The sequence below is a fragment of the Myxine glutinosa genome, chromosome 12 (genome assembly GCF_964187855.1).
Source record: "Myxine glutinosa chromosome 12, kmMyxGlut1.1, whole genome shotgun sequence".
Taxonomy (NCBI): Eukaryota; Metazoa; Chordata; class Myxini; order Myxiniformes; family Myxinidae; genus Myxine; species Myxine glutinosa.
Window position 1 is genome coordinate 63,039,789 of NC_136272.1, and position 22,610 is coordinate 63,062,398.

At 46.3% G+C, this 22,610-nt stretch overlaps 1 protein-coding gene across 3 annotated transcripts; it reads left to right on the top strand.

The window, feature by feature from the left end:
* Nucleotides 1–479: 479 nt before the first annotated feature.
* On the top strand, nucleotides 480–20,603 carry LOC137411457 (creatine kinase B-type). Of its 3 annotated transcripts, XM_078766886.1 has the most exons (9): nucleotides 792–857; nucleotides 1,081–1,180; nucleotides 3,647–3,849; nucleotides 5,369–5,523; nucleotides 6,860–6,992; nucleotides 9,436–9,607; nucleotides 11,713–11,836; nucleotides 17,693–17,882; nucleotides 20,144–20,603. In XM_078766886.1, the coding sequence occupies exons 2-9, from the start codon at nucleotides 1,116–1,118 to the stop codon at nucleotides 20,320–20,322; spliced, it is 1,221 nt and encodes a 406-aa protein (XP_078623012.1). In that variant the 5' UTR covers nucleotides 792–857; nucleotides 1,081–1,115; the 3' UTR covers nucleotides 20,323–20,603. The 3 variants fall into 3 exon arrangements, 2 of the variants coding, with proteins under 2 accessions (XP_067952901.2, XP_078623012.1); XM_068096800.2 differs by lacking the exon at nucleotides 1,081–1,180 and having other exon boundaries at nucleotides 480–799; XR_013621121.1 differs by lacking the exon at nucleotides 1,081–1,180 and having other exon boundaries at nucleotides 747–799; nucleotides 17,693–18,433; nucleotides 18,907–20,603.
* Nucleotides 20,604–22,610: the final 2,007 nt, after the last annotated feature.

Below are 22,610 nucleotides of genomic sequence, written 5' to 3' on the forward strand. Positions count from 1 at the left end.
GCCACCTTCTGCGCTTGTACTTTGATCTCGACTGATAAAATAATTAGCTACCTGCGTCTCGAGTAACGTCCGAATCACGAAATGCATCTATTATAAATGAGGAGACGGACGCCACGTTTAACAGTTGACGTCACAAAGCTTCGTGCCGTCCGTTTCCATGGAGACGACTGTCCTGCGCGTTTTATCGTCGTGCTGAGAGTGAGGAGGCGAAATAGGAATGGGACGTGCGAATCCAAGATCGGGATCACCGTTATAAAGGAATTCAGCAATTGAGAGATCGAGGAAGCGAGGACACGGTCTCGGATTCCATGACAAAGAACCAATGGAGGCCTGAGCCGTTGCTAGGTTACGTGAAGAGCCTCCTACGTTAAACGTTAAACGTCACTTGACGAGGTCTGGAATCCGTGACCGGCTGATAGCAAACGTGTACCTTTTACCCATTACCTTGCACCCTCACCTGAGCTAAACCTGCCACCTGGACCTTGGATAACATAGTCGACAGTCCTCCAACGCAGCACCCCCAACCTCACCCAACAAAGCCTCGATCTTCAGTTCTCGACGCGATTACAAATAGGTGGTCCAAAGGTAACACGCAGAACCCGGTAAACCGTCGATCGCACAAAAAAATTAGCCAGATAAAGGCTCCGCCCACCGCCAGCTTAGCTCAACCAATCAGCGCCCAAGGGCAGTTTCACTCAGTCCGTTGGGCCAATCAGCGCTCGCCGTCTGCCTTAAAGCGCGTGGGGAGGCTCGCGCGAGGTCATCGTTGGTTTCAGTCAGAACAACCGGGCAAGCTCAGGTGAGGAGGGACAAACCCGTGGGGCTTTTGATCCTCGTGATAAACCGACATTTGATTTGTTCGTTATTTGGAAATTGTTCTTGTTTTACACTTTTACGCTGCGGTGCGAATTCCGTTCAATCCGCACGTTTATGGGTTTTTATTTCTAGTTGATGTTTGCTATTTAATCCGGTTGTGCGCGTCTCGATTCTCGAATCACCTTTATAAACCCCAATCCCTCTCATCCCCTCCCCGACCCCGAGGTCCGGTCCGTTACCCGCATTCCCATCGTTACCTTGAAGGATTCATTTACTCTTGTCGGCGTAGAGCAGGCACGATGGGCCGAATGGCCTCTTCGTTCGTCAAAGTCCCTTGTTATTCCTTGTCGAACCTTTTGAGGAGGTGAGGCCGCTATTTTCCATGACGCACGTACTTACCTGCGCGTCCGTTGGTCGTGGAATCGTTCATTTGTAACGTACCTGAGGTGATGCGCGCGCACGGCGCGCTCGAGCCGGCTCGGGGGTCTCGCCCTGTGCGGACCCCATAACGGGTGGGGTTACTTGTTTAATCGGCTTTTGGGACAATGTGGTCACATGAAAGCGGTTTATATCCCGCTGTCTGTGTGCAAGGTGTGGGGTGTTCCAAAGATTCGAGTAGGTTTACTATCGACCCTTAACGGTAAATACCGGACGCCCATCGATCGTGTTGTCCTCTGCATCCTGATCCCAGTCCGGTTTGCCTTGCAGCAGGTTGTGCGCATGCGCAGAAGGAAGATGCGGTAAAATAAAGGCGCATAGTGAGGGTGAGCAATCCTTGCATCTTATTCCTCCTCCACGCTCCCACTCACACACCCCCCCACATCCATCCCTGCCTGTCCTGCTGCGTCCGCTTCGTCCTCTGGACCGGTTTAACCTCGAAGCCCTATTTAAACCGCCTTGTGTGCTTATATCGATAAATTCGAAACCCAAAGGAGCTATACCTGGAATTGAGGGATGATTTCCAGTTACTGGAGTTCGACAGGGGTGTGCACTGGCTCCCACACTCTTCAGCGCTTGTATGGACTGGATTCTGGGGAGGTTGTCGGAGAGGTCGGGTTGTGGCGCATCGTTTGGGAGTGTCAAGATCTCTGACCTTGATTTCGCAGATGATCTTTGATCATCTTTGCGGAGACGCTTGATATTCTTACGGGGGGTCCTCCAGGCACTGAACGAGGAAGCGGAGCCGCTGGGATTATGGATTTCCTGGGTCAAAACCAAGATCGAGGCTTTCAATGACATCTTGGATGAAACTGTCTTGTCTGTGCCTGTTTGTGGTAAAGATGTTGAGGTCACGAAGAGATTCACTTACCTTGGCAGTGTTATTCTCCGCATGTTATGAGCCAGAGGTTTATAGACGTCTGGGTCGAGCCTAGGGAGTCATGGTTTCACTGGATCATGGGGTGTGGTGCTGTCGGTATCTATGCAGGAGGACAAAAGTCAGAGCCTTTAAGTCCTTGGTGCTTCCATTCTTGCTCTACGGATGTGAGCCTCGGATCCTTACCAAGGGCCAGAGAATGAGACTTAACTCCATTGGAACCAAGTCTCTTTGGATTGCTGAGAGAGACTCAGATGAGATTTGTCTCCTGTATGGTCCGTGAGCATCAGCTGCGGCTGTATGGACATGTCGCTCGTTATCCGGACGCTGACCCAGCTCACCAGATACTCTCAGCTAGGTAGCCCCGTGAGTGGAGGAGGTCAATGGGCCGACCGTGTGCCTTGTGGCTGCAGCAGGTTGATGGGCATCTCAAGGAGATATGGATGGGCCAGGCATCAGCCTGGGGGGTGGCCAGATGGAGGCCCCTGGAGTACCGTCGGAAAGTGGATGCGGCGACTTGCTGCTCCGGCACGTGCTCCCATACCTGACCTGAGGGATGATGGGATGGCAGATTCAGCTTCAACATTAAACTCGTACCCTGCACTCAGAATCTCAGAATGGTATGCGGACATCGCTAAACATCATCATTGTCCAGAGCTATAGCGCATCAATGGTTGCTTTGAGCTCTGTTAGTAACCATTCACCCCTCCCCTTGCGCCCCCCCTCGAGCCTGCCCCTCTCCCCCCATTCCCCCCGACCCCCAATCCCTTCCTAACAAACCTGAAATCAGTAATGTTCGGCCATGTGTACCTATATCGTAACAGCTAGCTAGCTGTCACTGCTGCTTGTGTTTTGGGAACCAAATTGGTCAATGTCATAGCGGTCGAACCTGCAAGTTGCATCACCGCAAATTTGTGGTCCAAAGGTGGTGTGTGGGTCCCACTCCACATGCGGTGGCTTTTTATCATTTATTTATTTATTATTCCACCAAAAGGTCCCTCGTTAAGGAGATGTGAAGGGAGGTTTAGGAGTGGAGGTTTAGCCATGGTGTACGGCTTGGATGATGTTGGATTACATTCACATACCCTCACCGTTCCCTACTTGGTGCCCCATGGATTTGAAGCGTTGATTGTAAGTAGTTCCTCGGGTTATTTACGCTTCTTGCCGGTTTGGCAATGACTCCCTTCACTCGGGTCTCCAAGCGACGAATGTATCGTGTGGAACTGGAGCCAGAAAAGTCGGAACCACACTGACCCGGCTCTTGTCCTTGCGGCTGTACATGCGGCGTGAAACGTGCGACGGTTATTAATCGCATCATGATGCAGAGAGTTGGATCTGTCTGCAAGATATCCACTGCCTGGACCTCGGGAGGTTGTCTCCCTCCACCCAGCACCTGTCGATCCTCAACTCTGCTTGATTAAAACCGACAATTAGTGCCAAATGCTGTGTTCAAAATATCAACATTTTCAAATCCACCAACGACCTCCTTCCCTCTCAACCACCGTGTGTTTGCAGTTCTTCAATCATGCCGTTCGGCAACTCGCACAACCTCCGGAAGTTGGAGTTCTCCATCGACGATGAGTATCCAGACCTGAGCACGCATAACAACCACATGGCGCGCCTGCTCACCCGTGAGCTCTACGGCAAGCTCCGAGAGCGCCAGACACCCAACGGAGTCTCGCTGGACGACATCATCCAGACAGGCGTGGACAATCCAGGTACGAGGGTTGAGATCCCAGTAGACAAAAAAAACAATTGAATGCTTTGTGCTCTCGTTACCTCCGCCACTGAAGGTGCATGGAGGTTGTTTTCACCCCTGTGTTTGTCTGAGCAAAATGTCTCAAAGTTGGGGACGGATTGAGACAAAACTTGGTGAACAGGTTTGGTGTGAGACGAGGACAAATCGAGTTGATTTTGGTGACTATCTGAATCCGGATATGAGAATTTTTATAAGTGATTCTTCACCATTGAGTGATAGAGCCAAAAACCATATCTTGCTTGATATTTCAAAAAGTTATGGAGGACTTGTGACAACTTGGGGGACGAGTTGGGTAAGTGACGAGAAGGCCGTCGGATCCAGATCGGACCTATCGGTGGGATACAAACCCTAAACTGTTCGGTATGGTGGAGGTATGCTCTCTACCGAGTTCAGGTTGTTCAAGCATCGAGCAACAACCCAAGAGTTGTTTCTGGTTGGAACGTGAGATGTGTGTCCACGGTTGTTGTTGTTGTTGCACGGTTTCCCTCCAGCAGAGCCGTCCCGTGTTGGTCGCGTTAGCTCGGCTTTCACAGGCGCAATTTAAATGTCATTAACTGCCTCTTTCACTCCGTCGCAGCCATTCTTTCCCAACGGTTCTTTTGCTTCTTCTTTATTCGTGACGCACACCAATTGCAACCCATAATGTACTTTTCTTTTCTTTTTTTCAAACTTTTTGGCCATGAAGAGCCACCAGGTAATAGCCAGAGCTGCTCTGGACGCCATGCCCGGTATAAGTGGCCACTTTTTATCCGTTTAGAATAATCACCTGGTCGAGGCTTTGCAGCAGCTTTTACCTGAACCGCAAGTGGTGTATCAAAGGTTAACCTATAGTTTATTACTCCCGTGGTTTACATTTATTCCCGAGGACGAGATAACTATGCAATCATTTTCAGAGTTACTGGCACATAAGACCCGGCGCTTCGCTGATGGGAACAACAATCTTTGCGTAATTGAAAAAAAAAAAAAGAAGGTTGTTGTGGTGGTGGACATTAAATGGGGAAAAATGTATGATTTGTATTATTTGGAATCGACGCGGTGGATAAAAACATCTTTGTAGGGAGAGAGGGATAAGTGGTTTTGTTTACTTCCTGAAAGTGGGTTCATTAAAATCCCATCTCGTTAACAAAGAAGGACTCCTGGGTGATCCTGCTCCGCATGCAGGAATAACCAACGTCACGTGTTCGCGTTTGCAGTTCCGACACGCGTGTCCATGTACACATATAAGCAAAAGCTTTTATCTCCTGGGATCACAAACGATTGTAGTTGGATTTATCAAAATTTAAATCCGTTAATCCGTTCTCAAGTTGTAACAGACAGACAGACATGGCTCCTTTTATGATATAGATTTGTCGGGTTCAGAAGCAAAAAAAAATCCTCCAAAATAAAGGTTTTTTTTTGGTGGGGGGGGGGGGGGAGCGGGAGGGGTTTAAGTTGCTGGCAATGTGGTGTTCATCATGTGTGACCTTCCCTGCGCACAGGCCACCCATTCATCATGACGGTGGGCTGTGTGGCGGGCGACGAGGAATCCTATGATGTTTTCAAGGAGTTGCTTGACCCGATTATCAGCGAAAGACACAGCGGGTACAAGCCCACGGATATACACAGGACTGACCTGAACCCCAATCACCTGAAGGTGAGGTGTTTCACGGAGGGCCTGGGATGCCATTTGTATTCAAAGATTGTGCTCGGGTAGCATTTTTTTTTTTTTAACTATGTTCTTTTTGTGGGTTACTGAGATGACTAATGTCCCATTGGGTTGGGTGTTAGATTCGTGATAAGCACCAGTGCGGTGGTACGTAGCTGAGGAATAAATGCATTTGTAACGTGTGATGGAAACTCAGGAGCCGTCCACCATTTTAGGTTTTCAGACCAAGTAAAATGTTTGTGGGCAATATGTTGGGTAGGGCGAGGGTGTACAAATGAGGAGGTACGAAAGAGGAAATGGCAATGAGGTGGGAGGAGAGTGTGGAGGTCGGAGACTTTCCCTTTTGCGTACATAATAAATAGACAGCCCCTTGATTTATTTCACATTTTTCTTTACTGTAAAATATCTTTCTTGTCTTTGGTGGGGGGGGGGGGGGGGTAGTTTGCCCAAATTAGTTTGGGTTTCACTTTGTTTTATTTCTCCAAATATGAAAGTGGTTGAGTATTTGCAATAAATTTGTTTATAAAGGCAATTAAATTTACCAATGTAGTCCGTTTGGCTCTGTCGATCACGTGGTCTTGCAGCACTGTGTATGAGCATTGCAGTTGTCATGGAGTTAGGAACGAGGGTTAAACCGGTGTGGATAAGCTCGAGAAGTGTCAGAATGAATAGTAAAGGTGACACAGTTAAACCATTCATTCCCACATCGACCGGCTTCCTGCAACCTGCACCCCTTCATTCCGCCATTGGCTACCTGCTGCGTATTCTGTGTACAAACCGATAGGAAATGCTAAAAGTGCTTAATGGCGTCAAAGGAAGTTGTCTACGGCAGAAATATCGAATTTCCCTTCATGGTGCGTTAATTGCTGATTCCGTAATTGGAAATGAGCAAACGGCAAGTACAACACCAACTGGGCCCTGGAGCACCCCGGGGTCTCGCACTGCATCTGCACAACGCAATTAAGATCTCTCACACCTGAGGCCAAGACAAACATAGGTTGCACCTTACCTGGTGAGAATCCGGTGAACAGTTCACTCCATTCCGAGTGAAACGGCATCACGACTGAGGGATTCGGGTGCATTCCCACAAAAGCACCATTTTGGTTTGGATAATTCACGCGGCAACCGGGTGGGGAAACCTTTCCCGAAACTCGGATGTCCATGAGCAGAGCAGAGCTGGATTGAGTGTGCGGTGTGTTGACAAACCTGGACGAACGAGAGGTCCGAGTCCGGCAGGTGTATGCCAATAAACCATGCAGTTTGCAAATTGTGACAAAAAACACCTTTGCTCTTTCTGATGTGTATTTATCATGATGATTACCAGGGTGGGGATGATCTGGATCCAAAGTACGTGCTGAGCAGCAGAGTGCGGACCGGTCGCAGCATCCGAGGCTTCTGTTTACCACCACACTGCAGCCGCGGGGAGCGCCGTGCCATCGAGCGACTTTCCGTTGAAGGTCTGATCACAACTTGTGAAACATTGCTTTGGTTGTTGATGCAAAACCACCCGTGACGTCATATCTAAATGAGAGGGGAACTGGTCTGCTGATCAAGAATGTCGTTTAAGATTTGATTTTAAGCAGTTTGTGGTGTTTCCTTGCCAGTGAATTAGGAGGAGCCACCGAGTTCAAATGTTTGTGCTGTTTGGTTTGTCGGTCTCGTAGTTACAGCTTTGCTTCCCTGGAGTGTGACTTCACAGTCTTTTTCCCGTTTGATTAAATAACCGAAAAGTACGAATCTGCAAGGGGCAATGTACATGTTGGTGTGCAAAATGGGGGATGTTTTCAAGCACCTCTCCCTTGTCTCTTCTTGCGCCATCACACTTTGGTATTCTCTCATTTGAGGCAAGAGGTGAAATTTGAAACTGCTTTCAAACAGCCCAAGGGATGCAAAAAACCACTTTGGATTAGTCGGGTTAAAAAAAATTCTGATCTTGCATGGGGCAAAGGTCAAAATTTGTCTCAAAATTAAGGGTTTTGTGTCCCCTTCCTTACAGGAGTGAGGCTCATGGAAGAGCAAGGTATAACTGACAGTGGGACAAGCGTCAAGGGAGTGAAAAACCAGGAAAAGAGGTAGGGGATGGATAGAAGGAAACGCTGAAAGTAGCAAGTATGATTGAGTTAAAGATTAATGTGTGTAGTGAACATCAAGTGTCAGAATTAAAGATTCCAGGAGATTGTGGTGCACTTTAAGTCCTGGTGGGAAGAGTGACAAAACAACGTCAATGTGGTTCCATAGATTGAAGAAGCTAGGAATGAGAGTTGTGTAAAGAGCCTCTATTTCAACCAATGAAGGAGAGAATTGACAAAATTATGCCTTACCACGGCCTCTACTGATTGAAATGAATGGACATTAGTTTGACGCTTTCCTTTAGATTCCACAAGGGGTTTAAGGTTAAAATCTGATTTGTAATTGGTGTTTGGCCTGCCAAGCGTTGAGATTTTGAACCACCTCTAGAGGCCATTTTTCCCCACAGAGCAGGGGTTGGCCTTTTTTGGGCACCATGGTCCCCTTTTCGAAGCAGTTTTGATGGCCGGATGCCCTTCCTGCCGCCAACCCTGTTGGTCACCTCTTGTGACACACAGGGAATTACCAGTGAACTGGTACTCAATTTGCCGACCTCTGAAGGATGACAGGCTGAGTCAACCCCCCTGGCGTTAATTCGGCAATCGACGGATTCGAACCCAGGATCCTAGGATCCCAAGCCGACACCCTAACCACTAAGCCAACAAACCCAGGATCGTAGGATCCCAAGCCGGCACCCTAACCGCTAAGCCAACAAACCCAGGATCCTAGGATCCCAAGCCGGCACCCTAACCGCTAAGCCAACAAACCCAGGATCCTAGGATCCCAAGCCGGCACCCTAACCGCTAAGCCAACAAACCCAGGATCCTAGGATCCCAAGCCGGCACCCTAACCGCTAAGCCAACAAACCCAGGATCCTAGGATCCCAAGCCGGCACCCTAACCGCTAAGCCAACAAACCCAGGATCCTAGGATCCCAAGCCGGCACCCTAACCGCTAAGCCAACAAACCCAGGATCCTAGGATCCCAAGCTGGCACCCTAACCGCTAAGCCAACAAACCCAGGATCCTAGGATCCCAAGCCGGCACCCTAACCGCTAAGCCAACACCAGGCTAGGTTTAGACTTTGATCAACCCAAACAAGAATTGGAACAAAAATACCTTGGGCCGCAGACTAAACCAGGTATAAATTTGTCTGGATATGTCTTTCTTTGGAAATTAGAGGTTCGAGTGGATGGAAAAGGGGGGAAGGGGTATTGCATTTGGTCATTTTGTGTGATTCTAGCTATTTGTTTAATATATTAGATCTTTATTTATTTCATTTCGTGGTGTTTTTCACGTTTCCCTCAAGGCAAACATTCTCCCTTTTTAATCATTGAAATTGGGACTAAATATGATTAGCAATTTTGTGCATTAAATTTGCAAATGGGAATGAAGTCCTGGCTTACTATCGGCACACTAAGGGTTAACTTGTCAAAGGTAGATGTCCAGCAGGAATTGGATTTTTGCAGTCGTTTGAACTTCAATGTGGTGGTGGAAATGTTTTTTGGAAAAGCATTTGCTGTTTATGACATCACTGGCCAGGGGATTGGAGTTTTTTTTTGTTGTTTTTTTGTATACAACATCGAGGCTCGTGAAAGAGCTAACATTAATCACACAAAAAGTCAAACCGACACATAAAACACAAAATAAGGGGAGCAGTAGACAAGATGGGGAGAGGGGGAAGGACACAAACAACATTTGAGAGCAGGGACATCGGGAGAAATATGGGAGGGAGAGGGCTTGGGGGGAGGTGGGAGAGGTATAAAACATATGGACATTTTTTTTTTTAACATTGTGCACTTCTGAAGACCCCTGTCTGTGCCCTGCATATGCAGCCTTAGATGCTCTTGGAGGGGACCTCAAGGGCAAGTACTATCCACTCAAGGGTATGACAGAAGAGGAACAGCAACAGCTGATCGATGATCACTTCCTGTTCGACAAGCCGGTGTCTCCCCTGCTTCTTGCATCTGGCATGGCACGTGACTGGCCTGATGCTCGTGGAATCTGGTTTGTAAATCTCGGATTTTTGTTTTGTTTTGTCTCTCTGGCTCCACATGCATTCTCACCCTGTCCTCTATCTTTCTATACCAATGACTTGTGCAATCTATTCTTTCTGATGCCCTGACCAATATGGCGTCATATGAAGCAGATCAACCGCATGTCAACCCAAACAAAACTTGATTCTCTTCCACCTGAAGAACAAAAATGCAAACAAAGTTTCACCCATCGTGAAATGGAACCAGGCTGGGGCAATGCACAGGTCCCCTTTACCACAGAGTGACCCGAGATTGTTGCTTTATGTACAAAGTCTGTAAACAGAAAGCAAAAAAAGGCAGTACCCACAATGCATTCCTCAGCAAGTTTGTGAACTCCAAATGGGGAGCCAACCCAACAATTCGATCGACCAGAGAATGACTAGTCCAGAGAATGACTAGTCCAGAGAATGACTAGTCCAGAGAATGACTAGTCCAGAGGATGACTAGTCCAGAGGATGACTAGTCCAGAGGATGACTAGTCCAGAGGATGACTGGTCCAGAGGATGACTGGTCCAGAGGATGACTGGTCCAGAGGATGACTGGTCCAGAGGATGACTAGTCCAGAGAATGAAATCTAGTCCAGGGAATGAAATCTAGTCCAGAGAATGAAATCTAGTCCAGAGAATGAAATCTAGTCCAGGGAATGAAATCTAGTCCAGGGAATGAAATCTAGTCCAGAGGGTGACATCTAGTCCAGAGGATGACATCTAGTCCAAAGGATGACTAGTCCAGAGGATGACTAGTCCAGAGGATGACTAGTCCAGAGGATGACTAGTCCAGAGGATGACTAGTCCAGAGAATGACTAGTCCAGAGGATGACTAGTCCAGAGGATGACTAGTCCAGAGAATGACTAGTTCAGAGAATGACTAGTCCAGAGGATGACTGGTCCAGAGGATGACTGGTCCAGAGGATGACTGGTCCAGAGGATGACTGGTCCAGAGGATGACTGGTCCAGAGGATGACTGGTCCAGAGGATGACTGGTCCAGAGGATGACTGGTCCAGAGGATGACTAGTCCAGAGAATGAAATCTAGTCCAGAGAATGAAATCTAGTCCAGGGAATGAAATCTAGTCCAGAGAATGAAATCTAGTCCAGAGGATGACTAGTCCAGAGGATGACTAGTCCAGAGGATGACTAGTCCAGAGGATGACTAGTCCAGAGGATGACTAGTCCAGAGGATGACTAGTCCAGAGGATGACTAGTCCAGAGAATGACTAGTCCAGAGAATGACTAGTCCAGAGGATGACTAGTCCAGAGGATGAAATCTAGTCCAGGGAATGACTAGTCCAGAGAATGACTAGTCCAGAGAATGACTAGTCCAGTGAATGACTAGTCCAGAGAATGAAATCTAGTCCAGAGAATGAAATCTAGTCCAGAGAATGAACTGGTTTTCCATGCCCAGTTTGGAAGCTGCTCCTGGTGTTGAACTCGAGCCAATGTTGCATCACTGGCCGTATTCAACTGATCAACTCAGCTACTCGCCAACTCACCAATTGGGCTAATCTACTCGCTGGTATCGCACCACCTGGTGTTAGAGCAGGAGGGAGCTAGAACATCTTAGACATGAGATGAAGAGACACACGTCATGGCCATCCAGTGAACCCTCCACAGCTTAACTCTCGTAGCAGATGCCCTTCAGTCCCATTCACGAGACGCAATCTAACCTTCGGGATGAGCGATCCCAGCTGGCCTTGGAGGATGAGCTCTGAACTTTGAGCCAACAGAGAAACTCCTGCCAGGTGCCGATCAACCTGGAGCAGCCCGAATAGACTGCCGGAGTTGGAAGCTGTAAAGCGAATACGCTGAGATGGTGATACAGTATGGATGATGGCAACTGTTAGTGCGGCCTTGGACTCCAGACTATGGAACGTCTGATTAGACGAGGCGTGTTTGTCAAAAGATCTGGCAGAGGCTAATGCTGGAGCTCTCAGACAGGTGCCCACCAATGGCAGGCAAGTGCGTGACGAGGTGAATCAATCTTTTGCCCTCATGTGAATTTAACGATGCCTTCTTTGATTGAGCAATACTGCTTGATTAATTATTATATCCTACCCTCTGTGCTCATTTCCTGGCAGGCACAATGACACGAAGACGTTCCTGGTTTGGGTAAACGAGGAAGACCATCTGCGCGTTATCTCGATGCAGAAAGGTGGAAATATGCGGGAGGTGTTCACGCGTTTCTGTAAAGGCCTACAGGAGGTGAAATGACCGCTGCCGTATGGAGACATCGGAAAAATAATCATCCGAGTCTAATTCTCTTGGAATCGGATTATTCTGGCTATTGGAGATTAACTGTAAAGGTTTATTCTCGGATACCAGGAAATATAATTTGCACTTGGGAGGGAGGGGGGGGGGGGGGGGTTGGTGCCATTGATCACATTACAAGACTATTTAACTTGAAGGCTTTATCAACATTTCTGTTCGTCTCTGAAAATCAATTCATTTTCTTATGATTTTAATTTAAAAGACTGAGAATGGGTGGAGTGGGTTGGGGTGTGGTTTGGTGGATGGGGAGTGGGTTGAGGGTGTGGTTTGGTGGATGGGGAGTGGGTTGAGGGTGTGGTTTGGTGGATGGGGAGTGGGTTGAGGGTGTGGTTTGGTGGATGGGGTGGGTTGAGGGTGTGGTTTGGTGGATGGGGAGTGGGTTGAGGGTGTGGTTTGGTGGAGGGGAGTGGGTTGAGGGTGTGGTTTGGTGGATAGGGAGTGGGTTGAGGGTGTGGTTTGGTGGATGGGGAGTGGGTTGAGGGTGTGGTTTGGTGGATGGGGAGTGGGTTGAGGGTGTGGTTTGGTGGATGGGGAGTGGGTTGAGGGTGTGGTTTGGTGGATGGGGAGTGGGTTGAGGGTGTGGTTTGGTGGATAGGGAGTGGGTTGAGGGTGTGGTTTGGTGGATAGGGAGTGGGTTGAGGGTGGTTTGGTGGAGGGGAGTGGCTTGAGGGTGTGGTTTGGTGGAGGGGAGTGAGTTGAGGGTGTGGTTTGGTGGATGGGGAGTGGGTTGAGGGTGTGGTTTGGTGGATGGGGAGTGGGTTGAGGGTGTGGTTTGGTGGATGGGGAGTGGGTTGAGGGTGTGGTTTGGTGGATGGGGAGTGGGTTGAGGGTGTGGTTTGGTGGATGGGGAGTGGGTTGAGGGTGTGGTTTGGTGGATGGGGAGTGGGTTGAGGGTGTGGTTTGGTGGATGGGGAGTGAGTTGAGGGTGTGGTTTGGTGGATGGGGAGTGGGTTGAGGGTGTGGTTTGGTGGATGGGGAGTGGGTTGAGGGTGTGGTTTGGTGGATGGGGAGTGGGTTGAGGGTGTGGTTTGGTGTATGGGGAGTGGGTTGAGGGTGGTTTGGTGGAGGGGGAGTGGAAGGTGGTCTTTTCTTGAGCCTTAATCCCAACAGTTGAGGGTTGGCTACTCAGCTCCGCATTCTCCTCTATCTTCCGTATCTTCTTTCAATCCCTTATTCTTGAACTCTTCGCTGCATCCTTCCACCATTGGTTCCTCATGGCCAAACCACCACAACCTAGCATTTCTAATCTTTTTTCTGCAATACTTACAACTCTGGCTCTTTTGCTTGTCTCCTCATTCCTAAAACGCTCTCGTTGAAACTCTGAGCATCCGTAGAATCCTTCTCATCTGTCCTATCCAGCATCTCCTCTTCCCTTTTGATTTCCATGTTTTACAACAAAGCAGGTGTTGGGATTCAGAAATCCTATATTGGTTGGGAGAAGGATAGTAAGTCGTTTGATGACCTTTGAGATTCAAAGCTACAATTTTAACTTGTCAGCATTTAACACTTGCTGTCAATTCTTCTTCTTCTTCTATTTTTTTCTTTTCTTTTTTTAATTAATAAAATGCAGGGCATATGCAGGGCACAGACAGGGGTCTTCAAGTTAAAGAAACGTAATTTCGAGGATATGACTTGGAGATTAAGAACGATAGAATGCAGCTTGAAGCCTCTATTATACAGTCATGGCCAAAAATATTGGCACCCTTGCACTTTTTTCAAATAATGCACCATTTCTTCCAGATAATTGTTGAAATTAAAAAATATCTTGGTATCCACATTTGTATTTCTTTGGTTGGCAGCGGAACAAAACAAAAACTGAAAAAAAAAATACTAAATCTTAGCGTATTCTACACAGAAATCCTAAAATGGCCCGGACAATATTATTGGCACCTTTGCGAAGTTGTAAGAAATAATTAGATTTCAAGCAGGTGATTCTCCTTTACTTTGGAATTGAACTCACCTGAGGTGAGTTGCAGGTGCCTCCAATATAACAATCACTCATTCATCCAGTTTGAATAGAGAAAAGGAGTCGTTCTGCTGTTTTGTGTCGGTGTACGTACCGCAATGAGCATGGAGAAAAGAAAGAAAACCAGAGAATTGAATGAGGAAGTCAGACACAAAAGTGTACCAAGCATGGACAATCGCAAGGCCACAAGTCCATCTCCAGAGGCCTTGATGTTACTGTGTCCACTGTCCTGGCCGCAAGAGAAAACTTCATCGAAGTTTGCAGCGAAGGATTGTTTGAATGGCGGAGAAAGCACCTCGATCAACTGCTAAACAGATACAAGGTACGACAGTTTCAACTCAAAAACCATCCGTCACCAACTCCATGAAAGGGAGTTGTATGGTAGGAGACCCAGAAGGACCCCACTGCTGAGAAAGCCCGACTGGAGTTTGCCAAAACACACCTAAACAAGCCAAAATCCTTCTGGGAGAATGTTGTGTGGACAGATGAGACCAAATTAGAGCTTTTTGGTAAAGCACATCATCTCCATGTTTACAGAAAACAAAATGAAGCCTTCAAAGAAAAGAACACCTTCCCTACAGTCAAACATGGAGGAGGTTCAGTGATGTTTTGGGGTTGCTGTGCTGCCTCTGGCACTGGGTACCTTGAATGTGTTCATGGCATCATGAAATCAGGAGATTACCGAGGCATTTTGGAGCGCAATGTTCAACCCAGTGTCAGAAAGCTGGGTCTCCGTCGAAGGTCATGGGTCTTGCAGCAGGACAATGACCCCAAACACACTTCAAAAAGCACCAGGAATAGTTCAAGACAAAACGCTGGACTGTTCTGAATTGGCCAGCAATGAGTCCAGATCTAAATCCCACTGAACACCTGTGGGGAGATCTGAAAACAGCAGTTGGGAGAAGGCACCCTTCAAATCTGGGAGAACTGGAGCAGTTTGCACAAGAAGAGTGAGACAAACTGCCAGTAGCGAGGTGTGGGAAGCTCATTCCTGGCTATAGGAAGCGCTTGACTGCAGTTATTTTGTCCAAAGTCTGTGCTACCAAATATTAAGTCTTGGGTGTCAATAAATTTGTCAATGCCATTTATTTTTATTTTCTGATTTAAAAGGATAGATTAAGTTCTGAATAAAAAACAAAATAACCATCCCTGATTGTAACCAAACCATTTTGAGAATCTGGTAGCATGTCGTCTGGCTCCATGGTGCTTCAACCCAGAGTCCTAGAATCACGTGTCCTCTGTCGGACAACCCAATCCAAATCTTGCCAAATGTCGAGTAAAATTTTTTTCCATCTAACTTATTAGTTTGGCTTTTCTATAGCTCCTGATGCATGCTTGTGTTCATGCGAGGCCTCTGGTACCCAGACAAGGAGCTGCAGCCAAGTCTGTCCCTTCCAGGTCAAGGTAGTTCCTCGGACTAATTGATATATGTGGAAAATTGCATGCCCAGACCAGGAATCAAACCCAGGTCCCCTGGAAAACCGTACCAGTGCTCTGCCATCTGAGGTCTTTGGGCAATCCTGACCAATCATGCAATTTTCCCACACATATGATTGCCACTCTGTCAATGCTTCCGGGGCACTCGCTGCCAATCATAGGACCACCAACTGCCTGCAGGAAAGGGTCTTCCACCAATGGGGCGGGGGGAGGGGGGAGACAAATCCATGTCCGCTATTATGAACACCACTGGGGAGGTAGAAACAATTAAATAATTGAACAGGACTATAACTAATTAATTGACATATGTGGGAAAAATTACACGCCCATTGGAATACCTTGGTTCGATTCCTGGTCAAGCCATGGCCTGCAGGTTTCACCATTTGTGGCATTGCTCCGAGCCAGTGGGTCTGGTGAATGGCTGCCATGTTGTTACAGCAGAGTCCTCCCGGAGACCCCTCCCCCCTAAGGTGACAACGATGATGGCATCAGTGCTGACCTCACGTCCTCAGGCCTGCACCAATGCCGGAGGGAGGCAGTAGAAGGGAGCAAACTTTATAGATCCGCGTGTTGGGTGACATTAATTGCACTCTTGTGGGTCCCTTCACCTGCCCTTCCCTGCCTTAAACAGGAAGGAGATATATAATGACACCTTTACCTTAGCTGTCGTCTATACAGTACACAATACCGCCTTCCAATGGCGCACACAAATAGGATGACTTCACCTGAACGTGAAATCCTTGTTACGGCAAAAATGAACTATCCCATGAAAGCACCTGATCCATGCTTGGGTTTTACATTTTACTAACTACCCTGCACCCCCACCCCCCCCACACAGGTAACAATATTTCATCCATTAGCGTTTGTATCACAGATCAATAAATTGTTTGTTTATAATCAGGAGTGGTAATTTTATTTTGGCAGGGGTTTTTTGTCCCCCGTCGCACCGCGGAGCGAAAGGGGGACTATGGTTTTCTCCTCCGTGCGTGCGTGCGTAAGCGAAGGACCGAATTCTAATTTGGTGTGTGGGTGCAACCCACGTCAAAATCCAAGATGGCCGCCACCATATATATGTCTGAACCTTGTGAGCGAAATATCTTTAAAAATAAGCGAACTACCAACTTGTAATCTGGTGTGTGGGTGTATCTAGGCATAAGGGAGAACGCTATTGAAAATTGGGTCGCCACGTCAAAATCCAAGATGGCCGCCTTGCGTCTTCCACTTTGTCAACTCATCACTTCACCGACGTGGGACCTCGCCTCGGTGTAACGCTTTTTTCTTTTTTTTCTTTTTTTCTTTTTTTTTCTCTTATAACCCTCACCAGAGGGGCGTTTGTATTGGGGTCCGGTTTGTTTGTTCGTCCGCACAAATCGCGAGTCTGTGCATTAAATACATTGGAGCCTTTAGAACCCGAAGACCATTTATGACCACACCGTGTTTAATTATAGGGGTAATTTTAAAGGTTGTAACGGGTAATTTTAATGGGTAATTATATAGGGTTAATAAAGATTCTAAAGGGTTTTTTTGGGGGGGGGATTTGCCGATTCAATATTAAAATTGCTAAACTGAACCGTTTCCTTCGGACATGGGTGAGGTTTATTTATTGTGACGTTGCCCTACTGCGTGTTACAATAAAGTGGTACAGCAGCAAATGTTGGGGCAATTGGTACATGGGTGTGGAATTGTACAAAGTGTGACATGGTGGCGGACAACTTGGGCTAATGTATGCAAAATGTGTTACCTGATAACGATTGGGTTATTTAGGCCTTGGTAAAGGATCATGAAGATGTAGTAAAGCTGCAGCTAAAATTAACCCAGGAGTGCAACATGGCAATGTTGGGCCGAATGGCCTCATTTCCTTCTTTCAGGTCAGTTCCTCATTGGTCTCGTTGTCGTTCTTTCCTTGAACTTTGGTACCCCTAACAAAATATGATGGAGATTGGTCCAAGGGTGTGAAATTGTATAAAATCAAAGGACACATGCACAGGCACCTTTCCACCTGCTGAAATCCACATATGGTCATAACAACCAACGACACACACCTCACTCATATATATATATATTTATTTATATATATATATATATATATATATATATATATATATATATATATATATATATATATATATATATATATATACGTATATATATATATATATATATATATATATATATATATATATATATATACGTATATATATATATATATATATATATATATACGTATATATATATATACGTGTATATATATATATATATATATATATATATATATATATATATATATATATATACAGTAGATTGATTGATCATTTTGACACCAACAAGATTTTGCATACAATTTCAATGTTGAAGGCAGGTAATAATTTTGCATGCCGTTTCCTCAGATCGAGGTGATTTTCAAGGAGAAGGGACACCCATTCATGTGGAATGAACACCTGGGGTATGTGCTCACCTGTCCATCAAACCTGGGCACCGGCCTGCGCGCTGGGGTTCACGTAATGCTTCCCTTGCTCAGCAAACACGAGCAGTTTGGACCCGTTCTGAAACGTCTCCGCCTGCAGAAACGAGGCACAGGTGAGTCGCACGCTCCGGGATCGCTTTTGATGGCGTTGTCCCATCTACTTGTTATCACTGTTTTTGATCATATGTGAGCCACTCCCGGCATTTGAAGCAGACCTGGCACAGGTGTAGTCTGTAATACAAAAATTAAGTCATGACATTTTAGATAAAAAGGGGAAAAATGGTTGTGCCCTTTAATTTAAACAAATGTTGTTATTGTACAACTTGTGATCGACCGGTGGTTTAAACTTTCACAACCCTGAAATGTAATGAATTATGAACCGATTACATTTTGGGTTCAACAGGTAGTCATTTACCCTTTGAAAACCATTTTGCCAACCATAATTCGATCTCTTCTCCCACACTTTCCTTCGTGACCTTTAATTTTTCACGTGACCTTCAATTTTTCACGTCGCCTTTAATTTTTCACGTGACCTTCAATTTTTCACGTCGCCTTTAATTTTTCACGTCGCCTTTAATTTTTCGCGTCGCCTTTAATTTTTCGCGTCGCCTTTAATTTTTCGCGTCGCCTTTAATTTTTCGCGTCGCCTTTAATTTTTCGCGTCGCCTTTAATTTTTCGCGTCGCCTTTAATTTTTCGCGCCGCCTTTAATTTTTCGCGTCGCCTTTAATTTTTCGCGTCGCCTTTAATTTTCCGCGTCGCCTTTAATTTTCCGCGTCGCCTTTAATTTTTCGCGCCGCCTTTAATTTTTCGCGCCGCCTTTAATTTTTCGCGTCGCCTTTAATTTTTCGCGTCGCCTTTAATTTTTCGCGCCGCCTTTAATTTTTCGCGCCGCCTTTAATTTTTCGCGCCGACTTTAATTTTTCGCGCCGCCTTTAATTTTTCGCGTCGCCTTTAATTTTCCGCGTCGCCTTTAATTTTTCGCGTCGCCTTTAATTTTCCGCGTCGCCTTTAATTTTTCGCGTCGCCTTTAATTTTTCGCGTCGCCTTTAATTTTTCGCGTCGCCTTTAATTTTTCGCGTCGCCTTTAATTTTTCGCGTCGCCTTTAATTTTTCGCGCCGCCTTTAATTTTTCGAGCCGCCTTTAATTTTTCGCGTCGCCTTTAATTTTTCGCGTCGCCTTTAATTTTTCGCGTCGCCTTTAATTTTTCGCGTCGCCTTTAATTTTTCGCGTCGCCTTTAATTTTTCGCGTCGCCTTTAATTTTCCGCGTCGCCTTTAATTTTCCGCGTCGCCTTTAATTTTCCGCGTCGCCTTTAATTTTCCGCGTCGCCTTTAATTTTTCGCGTCGCCTTTAATTTTTCGCGGCGCCTTTAATTTTTCGCGTCGCCTTTAATTTTTCGCGCCGCCTTTAATTTTTCGCGCCGCCTTTAATTTTTCGCGCCGCCTTTAATTTTTCGCGCCGCCTTTAATTTTTCGCGCCGCCTTTAATTTTTCGCGCCGCCTTTAATTTTTCGCGCCGCCTTTAATTTTTCGCGTCGCCTTTAATTTTTCGCGTCGCCTTTCATTTTTCGCGTCGCCTTTCATTTTTCGCGTCGCCTTTAATTTTTCGCGTCGCCTTTAATTTTTCGCGTCGCCTTTAATTTTTCGCGTCGCCTTTAATTTTTCGCGTCGCCTTTAATTTTTCGCGTCGCCTTTAATTTTTCGCGTCGCCTTTAATTTTTCGCGTCGCCTTTCATTTTTCGCGTCGCCTTTCATTTTTCGCGTCGCCTTTAATTTTTCGCGTCGCCTTTAATTTTTCGCGTCGCCTTTAATTTTTCGCGTCGCCTTTAATTTTTCGCGTCGCCTTTAATTTTTCACGTCGCCTTTAATTTTTCACGTCGCCTTTAATTTTCACGTCGCCTTTAATTTTCACGTCGCCTTTAATTTTCACGTCGCCTTTATTTTTCACGTCACCTTTAATTTTTCACGTCACCTTTAATTGAGAATACAAGTAGTGGGTGGACACCTCCCAGGTAATCACATCGATTTCTAGTTTGTCGTCAGTATGATTTCGGGTCAAGATCGAATCGACAGCGGATGCCAGTCTGGTTACGCAACAACTTTTCCCCCCCGTTGTTTACTGAAAACTTCCTTTTCCCCACCATTCCGAATTGGTAGTCGGTACAGGCGTTTGTTTTGAATGTGAAATCACCTGGTCATAGTGAAAGTGCACCTGACACTAACCATGTTGATTGACTTTGACGTGATTGAAAATGCGACTTGGTTGGTTTGTTGTTGTTGTTTTTTGTTGTTGTTTTTTCCCAAACACCATGTTGATGTGATTGGCCGTTCAAGGTGCGTGTGCCACCACCTGATGCATGCGCTTGTCTCCAGGTGGGGTCGACACCGCAGCCGTGGGCGGCGTATTCGACATTTCCAACGCGGACCGCCTGGGATACTCGGAAGTAAAACTTGCACAGATGGTGGTAGATGGAGTGAAACTTTTAATAGAGATGGAAAAGCAGCTCGAGAAGGGAAAGTCCATCGATCACCTGATCCCGCAACAAAAGTGATACAGGTGTATAAAAAAAAAATTGTGGTTTGACATTTACTTTGTGTTCAACTCGTTTCCACTCCCAACAAATCACTTTCCGGTCCTTATATCACTATGGCGATCGCCCTATTACGTCTGCTCCGATGCTAACCTGTGCGCTCCCTATTACCTGTCGTGCACCACTCGCTATCCCTTCGGTGTGCTTTGGCCATCTTGCCGGAATACCACATGACCGAGTGGTGCGATTTTCTTGAAAACGACAAATTAGTTTCTCTGTACTCAATAAACCCGCTGGCATGACTTGGCCCATCATTGTTTTACTGTTCACACACAATGTGCAGAAAGACGAGTTAGTAATTGATGATGCGAGTTTACCTGTTACTGTATTGATGTTTGAGGTGAGGATCTTGTACATCAAAAGTAGCACACGATGACCTAAGTATGTAATCAAATGGGAGGTTGAGGTGTTGAAATGACGATCCGGTTACCTGTCCTGTGTGATTTTGATTTCTTCCATTGTCACATGAACGTTCCTACCTGAGGAGTATTCATGCGTAAGGTATGACTATTGGCAGTTTTGGTACCATCCATCTTTGGATGTCACCTGTGCTTGCAAACCACGAGCGAAAGTACCTGTCGATGTACTGATGGGTTTAATCAAAAGACAGCATGTACTTCACAAACATTGCTTTTATTTAATTTTGTTCAAGGACATCCTCCATATGCTTGGAGGTTGGCGACCATCGCCCTCATCGACCGTGCTTGTTGCTTTATATACGGCAAGGACAAACGTCACTTCCGTTTCTCTGCGAAGCTCAGCGTTTTGTTTTGGTTGGAACTTCCGCTTAAATGAGAAATGAAACATTGTGAAAATTTCGAATTCTCACTTGGCTTTCAACATCACCGTAATGTAACGTATATCAAGTTGTTTAATCTTCATTTATATAAGATCATTTGTTATACTGGGTGGTGCTATATGATAAACATTTACATTGAATTGAGGGCTTGCCAACCCAACAGAACCCACACTTGAGGTAACATTTAAAATTTGATTGTCGTTTACGAAACCGGCTGGTTACGAATTTGTAATCTGCTCTGGGGACCAGTGATAACTCGCCTACTTTGTGAAACACAGTTGGTTCCAACTAATAGTTGCAGATGCGACACAGCTTTATGGTGCTCTTCAATGCCAACACCTGCCGACAAAGCACCAATCTTTTTTTTAATATTCAGGTTAGGAATCGAACCCAGACTAGGCACCTTCAAGGTAAGTGTACCTACAGACTAGGCACCTTCAAGGTAAGTGTACCTACAGACTAGGCAGCTTCAAGGTAAGTGTACCTACAGACTAGGCAGCTTCAAGGTAAGTGTACCTACAGACTAGGCACCTTCAAGGTAAGTGTACCTACAGACTAGGCACCTTCAAGGTAAGTGTACCTACAGACTAGGCACCTTCAAGGTAAGTGTACCTACAGACTAGGCACCTTCAAGGTAAGTGTACCTACAGACTAGGCAGCTTCAAGGTAAGTGTACCTACAGACTAGGCACCTTCAAGGTAAGTGTACCTACACACTAGGCACCTTCAAGGTAAGTGTACCTACAGACTAGGCAGCTTCAAGGTAAGTGTACCTACAGACTAGGCAGCTTCAAGGTAAGTACCTACAGACCAGGCAGCTTCAAGGTAAGTGTACCTACAGACCAGGCAGCTTCAAGGTAAGTGTACCTACAGACCAGGCAGCTTAAAGGTAAGTGTACCTACAGACTAGGCAGCTTCAAGGTAAGTGTACCTACAGACTAGGCAGCTTCAAGGTAAGTGTACCTACAGACTAGGCAGCTTCAAGGTAAGTGTACCTGTAGTGAAATTATGTTTGCTCGGAATCCAAGGTGAACCCGGGGTGCTCGCTACGGAAGGGGCCGTCTATAAGAGCGGGACAACCGGGGCGTGCGGTCACTTCAGCGGGACTCACTGTGACATTATCCAGTAGTTGAATGGTATGTACGCCCCTCCCCAAATGCCGCGCTGCGCTAACCATGGTTAAATGGAAACTATCTTTGCTGCTCATGAATGCTCTGATTTGATACCTGTATGTATGTATGTATTTTCACAGGACGTATTACCGATCTAAAATGATATTAAACCTACCCAGAGGTCAAGTCGTGTCTGAGCTTGATTTCCACGACACTTAATATCATTTTATTTCGCCGAATGGCTGCCCACCGGATGATCGTGGTGCTGATTCTCGGAGCCGACCCACACGCTGAAGGATCTGCTACGGCGTTTGCTCATTGGCGTTTACACCGCAACCG

Coding starts and splice junctions, on each gene's coding strand:
- LOC137411457 (XM_078766886.1), top strand. CDS start 1,116: ATGGGCCGAATGGCCTCTTCGTTCGTCAAAGTCCCTTGTTATTCCTTG. Junction 6,993..9,435: donor CGAGCGACTTTCCGTTGAAG/GTCTGATCACAA, acceptor CTGCATATGCAG/CCTTAGATGCTCTTGGAGGG. Junction 11,837..17,692: donor TCTGTAAAGGCCTACAGGAG/GTGAAATGACCG, acceptor CCGTTTCCTCAG/ATCGAGGTGATTTTCAAGGA.